Below are 22,348 nucleotides of genomic sequence, written 5' to 3'. Positions count from 1 at the left end.
CCCCACTACTTGGCATGCCATCTCCCTAGGGACAGGACAACCAAACCTTCTCGATTTCCTCAGTCTTAATGTTTGAGGGGAAACATCCCTTCCAGGAAGCCCATGACCAGGGCATGCCTTTCAGCGCGAAGACAGAATGTGCCCTGCTGGCAGCATTCTCATCAATGTCAAAAGTCTCGGGGATGAGGCCATAGTTGGGAGGCCTTTGGAAATAGGATAAAACTACATTTCCCAGAAGCCCTCACAGCTTTGGCATGACCATGTGGTTAAACTCTAGCCAATGGGAAGTGAGTATATATGAAAAGTGCAAATTCCTGTTGTGTCCACAATGGGAAATGGGGATACCTTTAACTTCCACTCTTCTTGTTAGAGGGAATGTGAATGCAGTGAGGTCATTGTAAACCTCACAATCAAGATACGATAAAAGAATACAGAGCACCTGCAATTTAAACCACCATAACATACTCAGACTAGTATGGGAGAGAATAATAAAATTTCCTCATGTTAAAGTTACTATATTTGGTATCTTGTTACAGCAGCCTAACTTGTATTCTAGCTCATACAGAGGACCTTGGCCGGCCTGTGAGGATGTAGAAAGCTCCTCTTGTAATCCTTCCAAATAGTCCAGAATGGGCTTGGAAGAGAAAGATGGGCAGAGGCAGTGGGAGATAAATGGAGAGATGAGATCCAGAGAAAAGTGAAGGAGAAGTGGACAACATGATCAGCTCATTCCTCTTCGGCATCCCCTGAGGTCCACACCCTCCTGGGTAGATTGGGGTTCACTCGCTTTTCTCACCACCTATTTTTCTTGAGGGGCAAGAAGTTTGGAACCAGGTCATAGCAAGTCAGACGTCTCAGTGCTGTTTTCACAGAAGCAGGCAGGATCCAACGCAGCCTTGTTTACGAAGCCCAAGCCATCACCGATGCCAGTGGCCTCCTCCTCCTCCTGCGGGTAGGCAATGCCACAGGTCAGCTCAGGGGTGGAGCACAGGGTGAAGTCCAATGCAGCCAAATGTGGCTGCATTGATCAGGATCAATGAGCTTCCCACGGAAAAAAAACCCCTGGTCACTGGAGGGGTCTGGGAGATATCATCACCTGATCCCTAATTCTAGAGGGCGGGTCCCTGGACCCCCAAGCCTTGGGTAGGGTCTCAAGGAGACTGGTGAGAGTGTGCACAGCTGGGAGCCCTGGCCCACTAAATGGATTATCTGCAGAAGGGGACAGACCATGAAGGAGCGGAAGCAGTTTTTTGCTCTTGCCCAAGTAATGGGAAGAAAGACCCCAAAACACAGGAGGGAATCCTGTCTTCCAAGATGTGTCCAAGGTGTTGCTGCTAAGTTCGGAATGTCTGCCCCAGTCATCCAGGCAGCTGAGCAGCAGACACGTGGCTTCTCTCTACCCCAATCAGATTATGGTTCCAACTCTTCTGAAGGGGACCTGGATTTCTATAGCCTCTCCCCAGTCTCTCCCAAGCCCAGGCACCAGCCTATAAATGAAAGCAGTCTCTAGGGGCCAGCCCTGCACTGTGGGGTAGTTGGGCATTATGTCTGTGTGTGCCCACATGGTGGAACCATACCTGCACACTGTCCTTATGAGAAGCCATCTCCACCGAATTCTCACCCATGCTCAGCTTATGGAAACACCTCCTTCTGCAAGGTCAGGAGTGGACTCAGAGGGCCTCCCCTCTTGCTGCCTGCCCCAGTTCCCCTCGCCCGCCCACATGCTTGTCCCCAGACTGCTCACAGCACCCAACAGTGGGGAACCCTGTGGTGAGCGGGGTACCTTATCTTTCTTCCTCCCAAGCCCTTTCTTCAGCACAGACAAGGGGGAGATAAGGAAAGGAGAAAACTACAGCAAGGTGGATTTACAGATAATTCTAGAAAGGATTCCCAAATTTGGAATATGCGCAGGAAGGGGGATGGGCTAGGAAGTATGGAGCCTATGAATTTGGTAGGAGGGACATGGCGGAATATTGAGGGAAAACAGAGAAGGATGAGGTAGCCCCATTTGCCCTCCAGCTCTGGACCCACCTCCGGAGGTAGCAGGCCCCCAGGCCCAACAGGAGGAAGAGGAGGCCAGTCAGCAGCAGCCCCAGGACCCAGACTAGCCACTGGAACAGATGCAGGCGGTGCAGGGCTGGAACACAGGGGATAGCTCAGGGGGCAGCTATGGTTTCAGGCCTCCAGCGCTCCTTCCCAAGTGACTTCCCCAAGATGGAATCTATTCTACCTTTCCACTTTATCTCAGGAGCTTGCCCATAGAAAGGAGTTTCAAGCAACCAGTCTAGACTAGACAGACAAACTGAAGCAACCCAGGGAAGACCTCAGAAGGAAGCCTTTGGGCCTGAGAGCTAGGCCTCGCGCAGAGTGTCCTGGGAGATGAAACCTTGTGCAGTGTCCCTCACCTCTGGTTCCAAGGTAGGTGGAGGCGGTGGCAGAGCCCAGGGCATTGGAGGCAGAGCACACGTATTCACCCTGGTCACTGGGCCTCAGCTCCTCAATGTTCACCCTCAAGGCATTGGGGGTGGCTGAGACGTGGATGTGCGGCTCGGCTGGAGTGCCTGGGGACTGGCTGGAGGCTACCATCCGACCACCAAGATGGACAGTCAAGATGGCTAGGGGTTCGCTGTCTACTCGGCAGTCCAGGATGCCCTGGGTGCCACCCTCAGGCTCCACAAAGACTGTCATGGTTGGTGTCTTGGGAGGGTCTACAGGAAGACAAGGAATATGGTAATTGTATAAAACAGTTACAGATTCCTCCCCTTCCTGTGCCCATGCAAGGTGACTTTGCTTCTCCCATTAAGAGCTTATTTCTTCACTCCATGAATCTGACTCCCTTTGACCACTAGAAGGCAGAAATGACATTGTGTGACTTCAAGGCTATATCTAAGGGTCTTCACAGCTTCTGCGCTCCTTGGAACACAAGATTGTGGGAAGCCCAAGCCAGCCTGTTGGACACATGCGGCCTAGCCAACAGCCAGCCTCAACCACCAGTCACGAGGGTGAAGCCATCCTAGACCATGTAACCATGGTTCAGCCACTAGATAACTGTAGCCATGTGAGGTGAGACCAGCAGAAGAACTGCCCAGCTGAGCCCAGCCCAAATGTTTGACCTACAGAATTGTGAGCAAATAAAATAGCTGTTGTTTTAAGCACTACGTTTTGGTGTAACTTGTTACGCAGCAATAGCTGACTGAAATAGCATGAGGCCCTGGTGGAAAATGGAATAGAGGACCAAGGCTGATGAGGCCCTATTGTGCACCAGGCATCCTTTGTGCTTTATCTCTTCCATGCCTCACAAGCTGGGGGAACTGGTGTTTGAAAATGAGGAAACCAAGGCACAGATGCACAAGATCACACAACAAGTCAGCGGGAGCCCTTCAACCCAGGACTTCACACCTGTGAAGTCCTTGCTCTTTGCAGGCAGAAGAGGAAGAAGACCTGAGGTGGGCATGTGAGATGTGGGGAGACTGGTTGGGGGTGGACATGTGTCATACTCACAGAGCACACGGAGCATGACGGGAGCGGAGCTGGTGGTGCCAGTGGGGAGCTCGGCCTGGCAGTGGTACACTCCAGCTTGGGCACGGGCCACGCGGGAGAAGGAAAGGGTGGCCGCAGGCTCTGCATACAGTTGCCGGCCGTTCCAGAACCAAGTGAAGGTGGAGTTGACTATGAGCGTGGGGCCACCAGGAAGGTGACAACTCAGGTTCAGCGCTGCACCCTCAGGCATATCCAGGCCTGGCTCGGCCACCACACGCACATCTGTAGGCCAAGGAACAGGAGGTGGTTGGGGATCTGCAGGTCTGCAGCAGCCACAGCCTCTGGGTGGGATCAGAGTGGCCTCTGTGCATTATGACCTAACTTGGGATCTGGGCCCCTGAAGGTGAGACTCAGTCTCCCTCATGAGACTGAGATCTCTGAGGACAGGACTGTCTCTCACCCTCCCACTGGGACCTCCAGGGCCAGGCTGTGCCTCCCTTCCTCGTCACACCGGAGTTCTCAAGGATGAGGCCATGCACCACCCTCAGACTGAACTCCCCAAGGGAGAGGCTGCACCTCCTCCCTCAGACTGGGCTCTGTGAGGGTAGGGTTACGTGTCCCCTGCACCCAAGCTCCTCTTGGGCATTGCTACACCTCCCCCCTTGCAGGGAGCTCCCCAAGGGCAAGGTTGTTTCTCCTCCTCAGGTTGGGCAGTGAGCTCCAGTGGGAGGTATTTCTCTTCCAACAGATCAGGGCTGTCTCCACCCCTTCAGGCCAGCCAACCCCCTCCACGTGGACTCTACCACCCCATAGTCCCTGAGTCCCTTCTCACCCACGACCCACCACCGACTCCCACCTCCCCCATCACCCACTCACTTTCCGCCTGTAGCTGCCCGGTGGTGCTGACTGAGCCCAGCAAGTTGTGGGCCGTGCAGACGTAGGTGTTCTCATCCCCTGAGGGCACATCTTGCACCTTTAGCCGCAGGATGTTGCGGGCCACCTGGACATGGCCCGTCCCCAGTGCCAAGCCATGGACCCCGTGGCTGGTGGCCAGTACCTTCCCGCCATGAGACAGGGCCAGCTCAGCAGGTGGCTCACTGTCCACAGTGCACTGCACCACAGTCTTGGGGCTGGCCCTCGAGTCCCAGAAGAAGGACAAAACGGCATCCCGAGGAGCATCTGAGGGTGCGGCAGGAACAGTTGGAGTCTCTCCTTGGAAATTCCATACTGTCCATTGCCCACCCTCATGGCACTGGCGAGGCTAAAGCCTCTGGAAAAATTGTCACTTCCCAGAAGTGCTGCCTTCTCAGGAGTCCTGTGGACAGGTTCCTTCAGGCAGGGTTCGTGGGGACTTTGGACCTCTGTCCTCATCACCCATGTCCTTCTTTCCCCAAGTGCCCATCCCTGCCCCCTTCAGTCCTGTGCCCAGCCCCACTGGGACCTGAAAGTGCCCTCCACCACCCTGGGTACCCCGATCCGAGGACCCCAGCTCACAGAGGACTTGCAGAGCTGCAGGTCGGGAACTGCGTGTGCCCTGGGCATCTTGAACTTGACAGGAGTAGGCACCGGTGTGAGCTCGCGTAGCCACCGGGAATGAGAGGGAAGCGGCTGGCCCTTCCTGCAGCCAATGGCCATTGTGATACCAGGTGTAGAGGGTGGGTGGGATGGCAGCAGGATCCTCACAGGTCACTGTGATGGAGGCCCCCTCCGGCACAGTGGCCGACGGGGCCAGGGTCACCTGCACACCTGTCCCAAGGAGGTGAGGGTCAGTGGGGCCCAGCCAGACACCACAGCTGATCCCACCCTCATGGGATCTGAGCCCTGCCTTACCCTCTAGCCGCAACTCCATGGACGTGTTGACCTGGCCCAGAGGACTGCGGGCCAAGCAGCTATAGAGACCCTCATCGCTGGGCCTGGGCTCCTTCAGCTCCAGGCGCAGCGTATTGGGCACAGAGGCTCCAGTCGAGGAGGCCAGAAGACGACCGGCGTGGCTGAGGGCCAGCTGGGCGGGGGGGTTGCTGTCCACAGTGCACCGTATCAGGGCCAGCCGCCCACCACGACTCTCTAGGAGGTAGGTCAGGCGCAGGCTGCGGGGTGCGTCTGCAGGAGCACGAGAGGCACAGACAGAAGGAGTTCAGAGACTGCAGCCGGGAGGAGGCCAGTGTGCAGATGCCTTTCAAACCAGGAGGGCCCAGGCTTCCCTTCCCAAGGGCCTCCCCTTCCCAATCTGGGGCACTGCTGCTCTGCCCAGAGAGGACCTACCCCCACAGCTCCCCAACTCTAATGCTCCCTGTGAAGCGCCCCATCGGCCGGCTGAGTTCTGGAACTGTTCCTGGGTTGGACACCTGTGGGCGTCCGCCGTGCCCTGACCCCTGTTGGCTCCTCCCAGCTCCACCCTGCCACCAGCCGCACTCACAGAGGACATCCAGGATGACAGGCCTGGAGAGGCGGGGTGCCTGGCCGGGGGCCACCACACCACAGTGGTAGGGGGCAGCGTCCGAGACTGTGACGTTGGGCAGGTGGAGGGAGTGGGCACCCGGGCGCTCCTGCCCATCCTGGTACCATGTGTAGGTGAGCTGGACTGGGTGGGCAGTCCACACAAGGCAAGTGAGGTTCACCAGTTGCCCCTCCTGCACAGCAGCCTTTGGCCACACCTGCACGTTCACAGCTGGGGAGAGAAGGAGGGCATGTGGACACCAGTGAGGGGCGTGAGGCTGTGTAAAACAGGCCGCTGGCCTCCATGAGGGAGGGGAGCCCCTCGGCCTCTGGGAGTCACAGGTGGCCCACCTGTGAATGGGGCTCAGAGGTGGAGCTTGGTAAACGACTCGTCATCTCTTAGGTGGTCCCAAGCAGAGTTCTGCAGAGCCCTCCCTGCCCCTGGGGGGTGGGGCACACGGGAGAACACAGGCCTCTCTGGCCCTGCTGTGGTTTCTCCTTGAGCATCCCCTTTCTGATTAGTGTTATCCACTGGGCACCCGTGTAACATTCTGGTTTTTCAAAAGGCTCTTCCATGAGCCGTGGCCAGTGTGGCTCAGGTGGTTGGAGCATTGACCCACGCATGGAAAGGTTGCGGGTTTGATTCCCACTCACGGCACATGCCTGGGTTGCGGGGTTCGGTCCCTGGTTGGGGTGAGTGCAGGAGGCAACCAATCAATGTTTCTCTCTCACCTCAATGCTTCTCTCCCTCTCTTTCTCCCTCCCTCACCCTCTCTCTAAAAGCAATGAAAAAATGTCTTCAAGTGAGGATTTTTCAAAAAAAAAAAAATGCTCTTCTATAAAACCCAAGTTGGGAGACTGCTGTCCTTAGGAAGGGTGGGCAGCATGGAGACACTCCTTCTGTTCAGCCATCTTGCCTGTGCCCTGGGCTTCCAGAACCCTCTCCAACCTTCCCTTCTCTTAAGGGAGGCACCCACACACACACTCACAAGCCCACACTGACCCTCGGCATCAAAACTGGCCGAGACCGAGGTCTGGCCTAGGGTGTTGGTGGCCTCGCAGGTGTAGACTCCCTCATCCTCCAGCGTCGCATTGTGGATCTCCAGGCGCAGCGAGTTGGGGGCCACAGCCACCTTCAGCCGGGGATTGGTGCCTGCCAGTTCCCCCACACCCTGGAGGGTGGAGGCCACCAGGCGGTCCCCGTGGAGCAGTCGCAGCTGGGCCGAAGGGTCGCTACTCACACGGCACAGGAGGTGGCCCAGTCGCCCAGGGCCAGTGTCCATCAGGGTGTTGAGTGTGGCCTCGCGTGGGGCATCTACACAAAGTGGGGGGTGGTCAGGGCCTGGCCAGGTGGTCCCTCACCTAAGACTCTCTCGTGGAGGCAGGGCCCCAGAGCAGGAGCTCAGCATCCCCTCCGCCTGCCACACCCTTGGCCCCTTCACACCCGAGAACACGCCGGATGAGAGTGCTTACAGGACACATGGAGGCTGACAGGGGCAGCCAGGCTCGTGGTGGCTGAGCCCGGGGCCTGGGCCTGGCAGTGGTAGGCCCCGGCTTGGCTCAGAGTTATGGCTGCAAAGCGGAGCGTGGCCGAGGCTGACTCCTGGAGGGGCTGGCCATCTCGGTACCAGTGGTAGGAGGTCCCTTCCAGGGCCTCTGTGGGCACCTTGCAAGTTAGGACCACGGCCTGGCCCTCCTGGACCTCGGGCGATGGCGACACCTGCACCCAGGCTCCTGCAGGAGAAACGAAGAGCAAGTGGGGACCCTCCACCATGTCCTCCTGCACTCTGAGACTGGGTGTCCATCCACGCCAAGACTGCATGACCTCTCAGTCGTGTGTCTCCGAGCCACAGCTCCCTGAACAAGACCACTGCCAACCTCACCCCTGTGCCTCAGTGTCTCACTCCCAAGGACCCAGCCGGTGTCTGCCCTGGTGTTGACCACCCACCACCTTGAGTTACAGCTTTGCTGTCAATCACATCTCGCCTACCAGAGGGTGAGCCTCTCGAGGGCCTGACCAACTTAGACTGTCTGCAGCCCAGTGCCGGGCACAGCGCCTGCACGTGTTGGCTCTTGACCTTACAAAGCACTGAAATGGCAGGAATTTAGGTCATGCCAAGGGCCGTGGTGCTGATCGTGAGCTGAACTCAGCATGAGACCAGGGCTCGGAAAAGAAGCGAGCAGCCGTGTGGTCTTTTCTCTCCTGCCCAGCCCTGCACCCAGGCCCCAGGTCATGAGATCCCAGCAACTGGGGACTGGGCAAAGGGCAGTCCCCAGTGCTCCCTGGGTCTGAGGCAGGGTGAGACCGAGGGCAGGGGGCAGTGAGGTGGAGGAACAGCTGGAGTGGTGACTGAGCACGCACGCAGGCTGTGCCTGGGAACAGAGCCAAATTAGTCCCATGCTGGCAGGGGCACCTGCTAGTCATGTGACCACAAGCACGTGCCTAAAGCTCTGACCCTCAATTTCTCTGCATGTGAAATGAGTATTATAAATAAGACAAAATGTATAGAACCAAAGCCCAAGGGAAATGTTCAAAAATTGATGTTTGTCACTGTGGAAGAAAAAATGTGTATTTTTCTTTGGCCTTTGCAGCATTATGGGTATTAACTTTCATTTTTCCTGGCTTATTTTCATAGGGAGGGTTTTTTTAGAAGAATATGTGAATATATTCTTATGTATATATTTATGTGTATGTACACATATGTATACAGATGAACACATCTGTATACATGTAATACCCATGCATATGCATAATATACATATCAGGTTTTGTGTGAGATACTTATTATCTAACAAAATGTTATTACAAAAGAAGTTATCTGTCAGAAATTGCTCCAACCAAGCAAGCTGCCTTGTGCAATTGCCACTGCCTCCTAGTGGCTGCCACAGTTATTACAGCTGAAAATATCTAGCTGGAGACAAAGGCAGGCCTCCTGTGGGCTGGCTGGAAACTGTTCAGAAACCATGGCTGAAAAAGACCTCACATTTCTGCATGAAACCCACGCGGCCCAGCCCCCAAACCGGCCAGAGTGATCCCAAGGGCATCTGGGTCTAGCCCATCTTCAGAGGACGGACACTTACCTCGGACCTGGAAGAAGAGGGAGGTATTGGCTGACCCGAGGGCATTTGTGGCCTCACAGCGATAGCTGCCAGAGTCCCCAAGACCCAGGTCTCGGATCTCTAGCCGTAGGGAGTTGGCCATGGCCTTGGCCTGGAAGCGGCCGTGTGATGGGAGCTGGGGCTCCAGGCTGGTGGCCAGGAGGTGCTCCCCGTGGAACAGGGTCAGCTGGGCCAGCGGGCTGCTGTCCACAGTGCAGACGAACACAGCCATGTAGCCCTGGCCCACGTCCAGGAGAGCTGACAGCTTCGGAGGGTCTGGGGGATCTGCAGGACAGGGAGAAGCTCAGGCCACCCGCAACCCTGCTCACCAGGTTCCAGCTGCCACACTGTGTGCTGTCCCGCCTCCAAACTCCAAACACACAGTCTAGGCCCACCCTTCCCCATGCCCAAACCTGACCCTAGTCGGGTTCCTCCCAGACTGCCTCCTCATCCCTCCAAGTGCCCAGCACTGCCCTTGCCCATCACCCACAGAGGACACTCAGGACGACGGGGGCGGACAGCTGGGCACCGGGCTCGGAGAGGATGCGGCAGGCATAGGCAGCGGCGTCTGTTCTGGCCACAGGCAGCAGCGTCAGGGTCTCCTGGGGGCCCTGGGTCCAGAGTGCCCGATTCCGGAACCAAGAGAAGTTGGCAGGGCTGACATCGGCTTCCCGGCTCACACTGCAAGTCAGGTTGGCTCCGGTGCCCTCTGGCAGCGTGTGTGACGGCGTGATGACCAGGACAGTGGCTGGAGAGCAGGCAGCACAGGCCCTCAATTTGATGGCTTCCCCCCAACCTTAGGGGCCAGTGGTCCAGCCTCCCAGCCTCCAGGGGGCAGGAAGGAGACCCTCTGGAGTGCCCACTGGACAGGGCAGGAAAGCACACTTCACTGCCAAATAAGGAGGTTTCACTGGCTAGACCCTGCTTGGAGCCAGGGGTTGCAGAGGGATAGGGTCCTGAGTACTGCCCCCTGACCCTGTGCCACCATTCCCCGCCCTGACTCACCCTGGGCATTGAAGGTCACGGAGGAGGAGGCGTTGCCCAGGGCGTTGCTGGCCTCGCACCGGTACACACCCTCGTCCTCCAGCACCGGGTCAGGTATCTCCACGCGCAGCAGGTTAGGGGCTCTGTTGACCTTTCTGCGCCCGGAACAGCCCCCACAGCTGCTGCAGCCACCCCCTGACGGCAGGGAAAAGGCTACTACATCGTCCCCGTGGAGCAGCTGCAGCTGGGCTGGGGGGTCACTGTCCACACGGCACTCAAGGAAGCCTCGGCGGCCAGCCCCAACTTCTGCAGCATCGGCGTCCAGCCGGGCGGTGAGCTTGGGCTGGCGTGGGGCATCTGGGGAGGAAGAGCACGGGCTCTCAACCACAGGCTCTGCCAGGGCCTCGCAAGTCCACTCCAGTCTGGCTGGGATCCCAGGTCCCGCTGGACAAAGGCGTGTGCCCAGAGCCGCCAAAGGACCTGTGCACCATGCAAGGGCAGCCGAGCCAGGGTGGAGGAACGCAGCCCCCGCGCCTCGTGCCGAACTGTGCCCTTGTGCTGTACTGCGTCTTCCCAAGAAAGTGCCGCTTTCTAGCTTAGACAAAGGCACACGTGGGCTGGCGTCACTGGCTGAACTCCCACATGCTCCTGGGCAGGGTGCCCTCATAGCTCTCTCTCTCTGCACCCCAACCCTTCCCCAAGGCCCCCCTGCCTCTTATCTCAGATCGGCAAGCTGGCTATCAGGATAATAGATGATGCCTGAAATGCCCTCTTTCTAGAGGCTTCTGGAGATGACTGGTCGAAGACGGCCACAGCCAAGGCCTCCAGGTGATCTCACCCCGACACTAGAAAGCCCCTGGCGGCCGCTGCTCTTCCTGACAGTGCCAGGACGTTGCTCCCGCTCGTATCAGGGGAGGCTTTCTGGAAGCTCAGGGTGCCCTGAACATTGGCCAGCCCCTCAGGCTCATACGGAACAGCCCCTGCTGACAGGACACAGTTCCTGTGCTGAGAGGTTCTGCCTTCTCGTCTTGGGCAGCTGGGACGGGCGTGTCCTGTGGGCTGTGCACACATTTGTAGGAATATGGTGTCCCAGGGCCCGGCTCGAGAGGATGAAGCTTGGACAGGGTGCCCATGGTGGGTTTGAGGCTGGGGTAGAGGGCCCTAAAACGTCTGGGGTTGAAGGATGGGGACATGAGGAAGTAAAAAAATCTTTAGCCTTGTTCTCCAAATTTCAGCCCTGGCCTGTGGCTGCCCTCTTGATCTAGACCCTGGGCAGTTCAGGGTCAGGAGGAGGACTTAGAGGAGGGAGGGATGGCTAGTGGACCCCAGTGGACTGATCGACCCCCCCCCCCAAGACAAGCAGGGGCCAGTGGGGGGCTGCTCACAGAGCACAGTGAGGACGGCAGGCGAGGAGGGCCCGCTGGCGCTGAGACCATCCTGCGCCCGACAGTGGTATGAGCCAGCATCGGTGCTGGAGGCCGCAGGGAGCAGGAGGCTGCTGCTGGGCCCCTCGAGAAGCAGCGCTCCATTCAGGTACCAGGAGAAGCGGATGTCAGGCGTCTGGCTCAGGCCGCTCCTGCAGCTCAGCGTCACTGCCTGCCCTTCCACCACCTCTGCTGCTGGGCTGATGAGAAGGCGGGCTGCTAGCAGAAGAGGGAGACAAGGAGGCTCAGCTCCCCTGAACATCTGCGGCTCTGTGCCACCTACTACAGGAAGCCCTCCAGCATCCCGCTTTCCTCGCATAATTGTAGGGTAGGTCTGGGCTTCATGCCCTCGGCTCCACAAATCTCTTGACAATCAGGGGGATTTGGCCTTGAATGACCACACTGATCTATTGATAGTAACTGGCTGCAGCATGGTTGAGGATTCTGAGCTGGAACCCAGCCTTATGTCAAGCCTGGCTTGATCGATTAGCTGTGGCTTCAGAATTAAGGGAAGGATACCTCATGTACCAAGAATGGGAAGACCCTATTCTATCGTGCCTACTGCCTTTGACCCCTGCCTAGCACAGATCCTGCCCTAAACATTTGGTAAACAAGGAACAAATGAATGCAAATGAAGGACCCTCCAAGTTCAGGGTTAGAATGTATACAAAAGTGATAATATAATCTGCCACGTTTTCCTTTTTGCCTTGACTTCCCTGAACCGCCTGTGTCCGGAACACTGTATAGCCTGAGTCCTTGGTGTGATTTTTATTAGCCAGCTAGTGCAGCCCCTCAGCTGGGCCCTCTGGTGTCCTAGGAGGAACAGCTCAGAGCAGGCCTCCGCCCCGAGCCCCCACCCCCAGTCCCCGTGACCATCTTACCATTGGCGCGGAAGTCCAGGGTGGAGGACACGTTCCCGTAGGCGTTGGAGGCTGTGCACGTGTATTCCCCACTGTCGGCTTGCTCCAGGTCTCGGATCTCCAAGCGCAGGAAGTTGGGGGCAGAAGAGACTCTGAAGCGTGGGCTGTGGTCATCCTTGCCGGAGGTGGAGGCCAGGACAAGTCCCCAGTGTGACAGCACCAGGGTGGCCACAGGCTCACTGACCACGGAGCAGTGGAGGATGCCCACCAGCCCGCCCTGTGTCTCCAGGAAGGCAGACAGGTCGGGGACGAGGGGCGGGTCTGTGTGGAGAAGGACCTGTCACCCTCAGACAGGGCCACTCCATGGCTTCCCTTATATAGTCTATAACCGCTGCACCTCCTTTGTCCCATAATGCCTTGGGAGATGGAGGGTGACCCCAGCAGCTCCTGAGTGCCTGCTGAATACACTTTTGTCCCTGGGCTGGGCAAATCAGCAATCAATCCTTGAGGTAACTTTGAGGCTAGGGATCAGGGACCCTACTTTGAATATGGAGAAACTGGCCCTGCTGGTGTGGCTCAGTGGACTGAGTGCCAGCCTGTGAACCAAAAGGTCGAAGGTTTGATTCCCAGTCAGGGCACATGCCTGGGTTGTGGGCCAGGTTCCCCAGTTTGGGGGCGTGTGAGAAGTAACTGATATATCTCTTGCACATTGCTCTTTCTCTCCCTCTCTTTCTCCCTCCCTCCCCCTTTCTCTAATAAGTAAATAAATAAAATCTTTTTTAAAAAGAAAGAAAAGAAAATACATGCTGAGGAACTAAAGGGTAAGGGGCATCATGCCTACAAATTTAGGAATATGGATGGATGGATGGATGGGTAGGTGATGGCTAACTTATATGTGTATGTATACTGATAGAGTGCACAGGTATATATGCATGTATAGAGTGCATATGTGTTTGCAGAGAGAAATGTGTATACATGTATGCACACATATATGCGCATATGTGTGTATACACATATACACACAAAGAATATATATGTAAAAAGAGAAAGCATATGTACCTAAATGTTATCAAATGAGGAATCTAAATTAAAGGTACAGGATAATTCTTTGTACTGCTTTTGGAAGTTTGAACTTATTTCAAAATAAAGTTTTATTTAAATCAGAGGAAACTGAGGCCCAAGGAGGTCAGAGCTTTGCCAGGCGGGCAGAGCTCAAGGCCACCCGGACCCGGAGCCCTAAGCCTCCTGCAGCGGCTCCGTCCTTTGGCCCCGCTCCAGCAGTGTCCACCCCACCAGGCACTTACGCATGACCACCACGCTGACGGGCCTGGAGCGCTCTCTGCCCTGGGCGTTCTGCACCTCGCAGAAGTAGAAGCCAGTGTCGGCCCTGGTAGCCAAGTGCAGCTGGAGGGTACGGCTGTGGGCATCCTCCAGCAGGGCGTGGTTCTTGTACCAGCTATAGCTCAGCCCACTGGGTGCTTCCTTAGGCACGTTGCAGGCCAGCGTCACTGTCTGGTTCTCCTGGATGGGGCCTGCTGGGCTCACCTGGACCTCAGCCACTGTGGGGGCACCATTGGGCACACTGAGGGTACCCAGCTGACTTCCAGTCCCAATTCCTCAGAGTCCCAGCCACTCAGCCCAATCCCTCAGAGCCTGCATCACACCCCTTCTGCAGCAGAGCCTGCGGCATCTCTGTCCTGTTCACCGGGATCCTCCTGACATCCCACCCTGCCAGGGAGGTTTGTCATCTGTCTGAGGCAGGGCTGGAAATCCACACCCGCATCCCCTCAGCCTCTGTGGCCTGGACCCTCTCCCCACCCTCTGGTCAAGACCCAGGTTCACCCCAGACTCACTGAAGACGTGGAGGCTGACAGGGGCTGAGGCCAAGGAGCCCATGTCATTCTCAGCTTGGCAGGTGTAGACTCCGGCATCGTCCCAGGCTGCCTGGGACAACTGCAGCACGTGACTCTGGGTTTTGAGGCGAGTCCCATCCTTGACCCACTGCACAGAGCTGACCGAGGGGTAGCTGCTGTTCACCTGGCAGGTGAGTGTGACCAGATCGCCTGGACGAATGTTCCCCTCTGAGGGGCTGAGGAGGATCTCCACACCTTTTGGGGCATCTGCAGGGCACAATGGGGGGTATCGGGTAAGGGGCCCAGGGGGGTACGGGGGACCACTCTTCCTTTCCTCTCTCAACACTCCGCCCTAAGGAAGCCCACCCAGACAAATCATCAGTCCCATCAGCTCCCTGTCCGGGGCTGCACTGCCCCCCACCTCGAATTCCTCACCCCTTCCTTCACCCCCAAGAGGCTGATAATGCAATGCCTGGCCTGGCGCCCAGCCCACCCTGCCTTCCAGGGCTTTTGGCCTCATGATGCTGCCCACTGCCCTCTGTTCGAGTTGGGGCCGTGGGTCCCACCACACTGCTCGCTTTGGTGGCCCGTGGTCGCTGTTGGTGAGGGACCAAGCACCTGACGGAAGGCGCCAGAGGCAGAGTTGAACTGTCTCTGAGAATGGTTAGCCCATGTGTAAGGAGGATGCCAAAAATACAAATAGACTGCATTTCCTTAAATCTTGTTTCCAAGCTTCTCGCTATCTAAATACACTAATGAAAGCTCCCATTTTCAAGTGCTTTATCTACATAGCTGTGAAAACGGTAGAAGGTAATAGTGTTGACTGGTTCGTGTGTGCAGAGCACCGCTCTAATTTCCATGGCAATGCTGGGAGGCGGGAACGAGCCCAAAGCTCCTTGTCTAGAGGACGGGGAGTCAGCCATCTGAGGCCTGTGAACAGTGCTTGTTCCAGAAGAGGCTGCCTTGTTTTACCGTGATGGGGAGGTGCTCTGTGAAGTGGAAACCCCAGCTCTGCCCCACAGGCTCTCTGCCATGTCTGGGTGATACTCTGACCTTGAGCTCAGCCTTAGAAGGGGTTGACCACCCCCACCCCAGCATCCTCCAGAGCTGGGCTAAATCTCAGGGTCCTTGCTGCCTGACCCCTAAGTCTCTGGCCTCAGCGACAAGAGATCAAAGGGAGCCATCAAACAGGGCTCCTTGTACCTGGCAGTCCCTCTCCACCTGCGCCACCCAGGAGGTCAGAGGGCACCCAGCTTTGCCTCAGGGGGGAGGGCTCTCTTTCTGTGTGCTGGAGAAGGAACTGGTTTGCCCTGGGAAACCGCAGACGTGTGCTCGGTAACCAGGGTGTGGCCCCCAGCACACTCACGCTGCACTCGGAGGCGAATCTCGCCCTTTGTCTTGTCTTTGGCCACCGAGAGCTGGCAGCTGAGGGTTCGGCCGTGGTCCTGCCAGGACAGGGCCATGTGGAGGATGTTCTGGTGTCTGATGCCCATGGGCTCCAGCTTCTGGAGGTGGGAGGTGTGGGAGCGAGCAGGGTCCTGGCCCTCCCACTGCAGGATGGGCTCTTGCAGGCACACGTACGGGGTGGAGCAGTTGAAGTTCACATCCATACCCTCTCGGAGCTCTAACGGCGAGGCAATGGTGGGCACGCTGGGCTTCTCTGAGGACAAAGACCAGAGGCTCAGGACCCCCCTTCACCACGCTTGAGACCTCCTGCCCTGCAAATGCCAGCTGAGGGGCTCCAAGGAGAAGGAGACTGCTTTCTACCCCTGCCCCCACGTCGGGTAAACGCATGGAGGACACAAGGCTGAGGCCAGGCGGGGGCTGGAGCCAGGGACAGGACAAGGGTTGGGGCTGTGAGTCAGTGGGGCCAGGACCAGCTTGGGAGCCCCTTTCAGGCAGTAGCCGGGCCACCCTCTTCCTCACCTGCCACAATGACGGCCGTGCCTCTGGTGTCCAGCCAGCGGTTGACCTCACTGATCTCAAAGCGAAATTGGTAGGAGCCCGAGTCCTGGGGGCTCAGGTCCTTGAGCAGCAGGTTGCATACCTTGTGCTCCGCGTGACCCAGAAACTGGGCGCGGCCACGGAAGCGCACGTCCACCAGCTGGGGGTCCCGCGAGTGGTGAACCACCTGCCGGGTCCCCGAGTAGTCAAAGTACCAGATGGTCGTGATGCCGCTCTGGGGCACCTCCACATTGTCAGGGAAACTGAAGACGCAGGGGATGGTGAGGCAGGACCCCTTCACACCCTGCACGGACTCGGGACTGGAGACACCCCAGAAGGCCAGGACTGAGGGAGGGGAAGACAGACAGGAGAGTGACTGACGCAGGCCTGACGTTCCCACAGCGGGAGTCCCATGACATGCCCTGTAGAGGGTGCCCCCGGTGGGCCCTCAAAGCCTGCCCCGCCCCTGGCACAGCAGCCCCTCCGGGTGCCCCAGGGAGCATCACTGCTCCCTGCCACTGCCTCCCGTGTCTGCCCTTCAGTCTCAGCAGCCGCCTGTGACCAGTCTGCCGGGTCAGCAAGGGCTGGGCTCACAAAGGCCAGCGGAGCTTACCTGTGGAGAAGGATGAGGCCAGGTGGAGAAGCCGAAGCAGCCAGCCCATTGCAGGTTCTCACACCGGTTCTGGTGCCTAAGAAGGTAGTGAGCGCACCTCGGCCTCAGAGCCTGCTGGGAGAGAGTCCAGCCCTTCGTCCTCGAGCGCTGTGCTGGCCGGCCCAGTGAAAGGGCAGGGCTGCCAAGAACCCCTAGAGCAGCTGCCAGCTGGGAGCCAGGAGCCCACGTTCACGGCTGGGACTTCACCCAGGAATGCCCTCCCTCGGTGGAAGGCATCAGAAAGCCCTCCGTGTGTCCCTAAGCCCCACCCCAAGTTCTGCTTTCCCAGACCCTCAAGAACCTTACCCCGGAGCAGATGAACAGCTGTTTCTCCCTTTCCCTCCACTGCCCTGACCCTCCCTGCCACCCAAGACAACAGGAACTGGAACCCCGAGAGGCCCAGCAACTTACTCCAAGGCAATGAGCAAGAATGACGGTTTCTTACTTGAGCCTCACCTCCCTGCCTCTAGCTTTACAGGCTGTACACCATATGGAGCTTGACAGAGCCCTGCAGCACTGGAGGGCCTCAGAGGTGTGGTCCCCGGGGCTTAGGGCTGGTGAGGGGGCCATTCTAGGGGCAACGCAGGGCACTAGGGCCCTGCACAACACAGGCCCCTGCAAGCACAAGCTAACTGCCTACAGTCCACCACTCAGAAGAAGGAAAGGGACCCTCTGCTGCGAAGTGCCCCCGGTGGGGACGAGGGCTCTAAGGGGTGCCACAGACATGAATCCGAAGGGGAGAGGGGACAGAAACACGTATGACTAAAGCTATAAACCTGCTAGAAGAAGACATGGATGAAAATCTTCACGACCTAGGATCAGGCAAGGGTCTCTTCAGTATGACACGAAAGGTACAAGCAACAGAAGAAAAAATTAAAAATGTTCGTGAATCAAAGAACAGTATCAAGAGAGTAAAAGCAAAATCTCACAGAAAGGGAGAAAATATTTGCCAGTCACGGGATTAGTATCATACATAAGGGATGAATATCTGGAATATACAAAGAGCTCCTACAACTCAGCACCAACAAACTCCAAACAACCCAAATCAGAAAACGGGCAGAGGGCTTGCTTGGATAGACATGTCTCCAAAGATGATATGAAATGGCCAATGAGCCCATGAAAAGATACTCAACATCACTGGTCACAAGGGAAACACAAACCAAACCATGAGCTGCCGTTTCACGCACGTTCGAATGGCTTAACAAACTAAACCAGAAAAGAACAAACACTGGAGAGGACGTGGAGACATTGGGGAGCTCAGCGCATGCGCTGCTGGGGGAATGTGAAATGGCACAGCTGCTACGGAAAACTGTTTGGTGGCTCTTCCGAAAGTCAGACGGAGCCCTGGCTGGGCGTCTCTGTTGGTTGGAGTGTCATCCTGTGCGGGTTTGGTCCCCATTCAGGACACACACCTAGGCTGCAGGTTCGATCCCCTGTCAGGGCTCGGATGGGAGGCAGCAGATCAATGTCTCTCTCTCTCTCTCTCTCTCTCTCTCTCTCTCTCTCTCTCTCTCTCTCAAACCAGTTAACAAATCCTCGGGTGAGGATTTTAAAAACTGTTAAAACAGTCCATTGCACCACACTCACATATAAAAACCCATGTTGCCAACTTTGCAGTCCTCCCTAGTCCTAAATGCTGACTCTACAGAGGGAGGGGAAGGGCCTGGGGAGGCTGGAAGTAGGGACAGGAAACTCATGACCATTCCCAGCCCCCAGCCCATCAGCACAGCTGATTCTGGCGGCTACCAGGGGGCACACCTGGGGAGGGCTGAGCAGACACGCAGGGTCTGCGTGGAGGCGGAACTGCCTGTCAGGATGTCAGAACAGAACTTAGCCAAGCGTGAGAGGAGGAGGGATGGCTTGCAGGGAGCAGCATGTCAGAGCAAAGGCGAGGGAAGGCCCAGAAAAGCACTGCCCCCCAGCAGACCCAGCCCCCTCTCTTGGCTGCTCCAGCAGACAGGTCTGGTCATTTTCTGAGACCCAGTGGCTCGTCCCCAGTTCTCTGGGCAACCCTAGGCCTGCTCTACCCTCACCCTCCACACATGATCTCTGGCCGTGGGAAAGGCGCATGCTGGCCCAGGCTGGGTCCCGTGACGTGGATGCTGGCTTGAAAGGTAGCCTACTGTGCGTGGCTGGGGGCAGATACGGCCCGGAGCCTACAGTCACACTGGGTGTCAGGGTCAGATCCTCTGCATCTGGGACATCGGCAAGATGACAGCGTGCATCTCGCCGGTATCCCCAGCTCCCCCTGTTAATCCCATTTGTGGCCCTGGAAAGGGTGATGCTGAACCTAACGGTGGAGTTTTAGACATACTGATCCCAGAATGGGACAGGGATTTTTGGAATGTGTGAGAGGACCCTTTCTAGAACTACCCCAAATTACATCATGCAGGTGTCACAACTCTTAGCCCATCCTCAGTACTCAATGGGTCAGTTCCACCAGAGTCCAGCTTAACAGCTCAGCCTCTTCCACCCTAAAGACCACCCAGGGACCTGTCCAAGAAAAAGAAAGGGCAAGAAAGATGCCCCTTGTCTCTGTTTGAAAGTCTGGTGTTGAAGGCTTAGGTTAAGCGGAGTCCCAGTATGCACCAGTGCCCCCTGGTGGTTGAGAGGTGATTGTGGGTCTTGGGGAAGGGGGTGGGCATACTGGGGGACAGTGAACACTGCAGCCCTGAAACCACCTGACCCTTGGGCAAGGACTGTTTGGGAGAGCATTGTCCCCCAGACCTCGGGAAGTTCCTGAGGTTCGTCCTTGCATCTTGGGCTCTCTGAAGACAGTTTTAAATCCCCACTTCTACCTAGAAATGGTACAGGTTGCATCATGGTTGGGATGGGGTGGCCTGGCCCGTGGTGGGCTCCCATGGTTGCTCCTGGTGTGATCGCAAGTAGGTAAAGTCTGTGTGAGACCAAGTGTCCCAGGACAGCTGTGGAAAGTGGACAGGGACTCTGACCCCTGACCTCTGATGCCACAAGCCAAGCCCAGCCTGGGGGAGAAAGGTCAGAGCAGTTTCACTGTAGGCAGCGAGGTGGGATTCGGTTTCTGTTTCCCAACACAGAGCTTCTCCCCAACTTCCCTCTCATGCTGGAGAAGGAGGGAACTGGGGTGACAGCCGGCTGGAGTGCTCTGCCCGCTGTGAGAAAATCAGGGCACAGCTGGCAATTCCAGGAGTGCATTATAACAGCGGAAAGCCCCAAAAGTTTCATTCTGAAAGTCATATAATCCATAAATGTGGTCTCTGGGCTTTGGAATTGGCAGCAGAAATTTCCCATTTTATTCTGGCCATGCACGAATACCCCCTCAGCCTGAGCACCGTTGCCCGAGCTCTGCTGATCAGTGCTGGGGTCCTGCACTCGGATGAGTGGCGATGAGGGGAACTGGGCATAGTGAGGGGGAGACGAAGGTTGGGCTGCAGCTGGTCCAGGGTGAAGGCCAAGGTTAGGCTGCAATTTGACATGGAGGTGAGAGTGATGGGGTTGGGGTGAGGTAGAGGCCAAGGCTGTGGCTACACGGAGACGATGATGATGATTAAGTAAATGGTCAGTGATGAGACAGGACTGAGGGTGAGGTAAGGTTGGAACAGGGACCGGGGCTGGGGAAGATGGCAGTTAGGATTGGGACTGGGATTAGGATGTAGGCTGGGGGAGATCTGGAGCGGTGAAGAGGTTTAGGATATGAGTGCAGCTTTGATTAGCATCTTGGGCTTGGGTTGATCTGGCGTCCAGCTCCCACACCCAGATGCCCCACCAGTCAGCCTCAGCCCAGCCCCGCTCCCAACCCTCCACTTGTCCTGCAGGGCCAGGGATGGGCTTACCTGCTCTGCAGGGAGGTGGCTGCAGGGCTGGTGAACTGCAGGTGAGCAGAACGGGAAGGAAGTCTAGGAGCTCGTGGTGCTGCTGGTTCTCCAGGGCTCTGTCACCCTGAGAGAGATCCAGCCTCAGGGGCTGCTTCTGCTTTTCCCAAAACCTCAGCCCTACAGCCAGCCCAGAGGCTGGCCAGGGAGGCAGCTGCAGGCCTTATGCAATACCAACACAGGAAAGACCTCATTGGCAGGGGAAGGTCCCCGGCAAGGCTGTGCAACAAGGGGACTTGAGCAAGTAAAAGTGGGATCTGGGGCCACACTGGAGCCTCATCTCAGGCAAAGTATAAAGTGAAGGTTCTATTGACCCCTCTCTTTGGGGCCGCTTAGACTCTTTAGGGAGTCTGGGAGTGGAAGGGAGCTTTCTGTACACTGTTCCTCCTGTGAAGAGAAGGAGACCAGGTTGCCAATTGCAAGACCCAGCCTGAGGAAGGGGAGCTTTCCAGGGCATCCAGACCAAGGTTTTGATTCTCTGAGCCCTTTGGGCACCTCCCAGTACCCCAATGTCACCTGGATACTTTGAGAAGAACCCCACGCCCCAAGGAGCAGGCCCTAGTAGGGGACACAGGGGCTCTGACATCCATGACGTCCCTCAGGCTGGAGGGGTTTCCCTGATTCCTCTTCCCTTCCCCACTGTCCTATACCTCCACACCCCGCACACGTGATTTCAACAAGCCCCCCACCCCCACTGAGGCAGAAAAGGAAAGACCTCAGCATAGCTGAGTTACTGTTATAATACTGGAGCCCATTTTATTGAGGGCCTACTATGTGCCGAGCACTTGACATATGAGACAGATGTTAATTGCTCCAAATAATCCTGAATACAAGTGACAACACATTTCTTTGTTTTGCAACCCAAATTTACTTCAGCTCAGCCCTGCCTATCAGCAGTGGCAGGGAACCCAGCCATGGCAGATCAGTCCCCTCTGTCCCGTGGGCAAACCCCATGTGCAGACCCAAAAGGGCGGGCAACCCTGAGTCAGACAGACCCAGGGTCCCAGCCACAGTGGCCCAAGCAGACGTCTCCTGCCATTCTATCCTGAAATTCTCGGGCCCCAGAGAACTCAGGCCTCTATCACTCTGTCCTCTTTGTAGCCCCCGTAAACTCCTAAACTTGGGTCATTTCTTTTTTGGACCCAAACATAATGGGTTCATCCCACTGCTTCCTCTACCAACCCCACCGTAAAGCTTGTCAGTCCAGAGACCCAGCAGCACTAGGCCTGGGCAGAGGATCAGACCCAATCCTTTCGCCTCCTGTGGACTACATGTGTCTACCCCATGGCTTCACAGTGGCCAAAGCATATGCATTGCCCACTGATTTGGTCTTAGCCAAAACTTGCATGGCCAGTGGATATGAGTGGACACGACATAAACAAAATCATGAAATATACTTGCACCGTTGGCCTTGCCCTCTTGCATCTTTGCCATTGCCACGCAAAGGACATACTGCGGCCGACCCTGTGGTCCCAAGAGGAGGACAGACATGGGGAACAGGCCTGAACCAACTCCGCAGCCTGAAACGAAGCCCGGCAAACCCGGCTAGACCACGCCCACCCGCAGACGCGTGTTCACCGTTGGAGGCCGCGGAGAACTCTGTATGGCTCGTTGGCCACAGCGGCAACTTTCTACAAGAACCTGCTCAGTTTTCCTCGGGGGAAAGAGAACTAAGACTCATCTGCTTTGCCTAGTCAGGGAACACTACCTTTTGGTGTGTCTTCCAGCCTACAGCTGCCAAAGTAAATTTAAAAATAAAAATTCT

At 56.8% G+C, this 22,348-nt stretch overlaps 1 protein-coding gene across 5 annotated transcripts; it reads right to left on the bottom strand.

Annotated features, from left to right (window-relative positions):
- Window positions 1-476: 476 nt before the first annotated feature.
- SIGLEC1 (sialic acid binding Ig like lectin 1) lies at window positions 477-20,692 on the bottom strand. Of its 5 annotated transcripts, none has more exons than XM_036009610.1 (22): window positions 20,545-20,692; window positions 16,694-16,807; window positions 16,063-16,425; window positions 15,503-15,796; window positions 14,137-14,403; window positions 13,588-13,842; window positions 12,305-12,604; window positions 11,385-11,642; window positions 10,021-10,356; window positions 9,506-9,763; window positions 8,998-9,300; window positions 7,390-7,650; window positions 6,920-7,231; window positions 5,897-6,148; window positions 5,311-5,580; window positions 4,975-5,226; window positions 4,357-4,659; window positions 3,502-3,762; window positions 2,406-2,708; window positions 2,032-2,137; window positions 1,578-1,650; window positions 477-946 (listed from the first exon to the last, which is right to left on the bottom strand). In XM_036009610.1, the coding sequence occupies exons 2-22, from the start codon at window positions 16,740-16,742 to the stop codon at window positions 836-838; spliced, it is 5,187 nt and encodes a 1,728-aa protein (XP_035865503.1). In that variant the 5' UTR covers window positions 16,743-16,807; window positions 20,545-20,692; the 3' UTR covers window positions 477-835. The 5 variants fall into 5 exon arrangements, 4 of the variants coding, with proteins under 4 accessions (XP_035865503.1, XP_035865504.1, XP_035865505.1 ...); XM_036009611.1 differs by having other exon boundaries at window positions 16,694-16,804; XM_036009612.1 differs by lacking the exon at window positions 20,545-20,692 and adding an exon at window positions 18,145-18,162 and having other exon boundaries at window positions 16,694-16,804.
- Between the last annotated feature and the right edge of the window lie 1,656 nt (window positions 20,693-22,348).

The sequence above is a fragment of the Phyllostomus discolor genome, chromosome 9 (assembly GCF_004126475.2).
Source record: "Phyllostomus discolor isolate MPI-MPIP mPhyDis1 chromosome 9, mPhyDis1.pri.v3, whole genome shotgun sequence".
Taxonomy (NCBI): domain Eukaryota; kingdom Metazoa; phylum Chordata; class Mammalia; order Chiroptera; family Phyllostomidae; genus Phyllostomus; species Phyllostomus discolor.
The sequence above is the reverse complement of the archived record's forward strand: the minus strand, read 5'-3'. Positions and strand labels throughout refer to the sequence as shown.

Excerpts from the sequence above, each read along its gene's own strand:
- SIGLEC1 (XM_036009610.1), bottom strand. The coding sequence starts at position 16,742 with ATGGGCTGGCTGCTTCGGCTTCTCCACCTGGCCTCATCCTTCTCCACA. Across the intron at positions 2,709-3,501 it reads CGTCATGCTCCGTGTGCTCT|ACCCTCCCAAGACACCAACC; the intron begins GTGAGTATGACA and ends GTCTTCCTGTAG. Across the intron at positions 2,138-2,405 it reads CACCTACCTTGGAACCAGAG|CCCTGCACCGCCTGCATCTG; the intron begins GTGAGGGACACT and ends CCTGTGTTCCAG.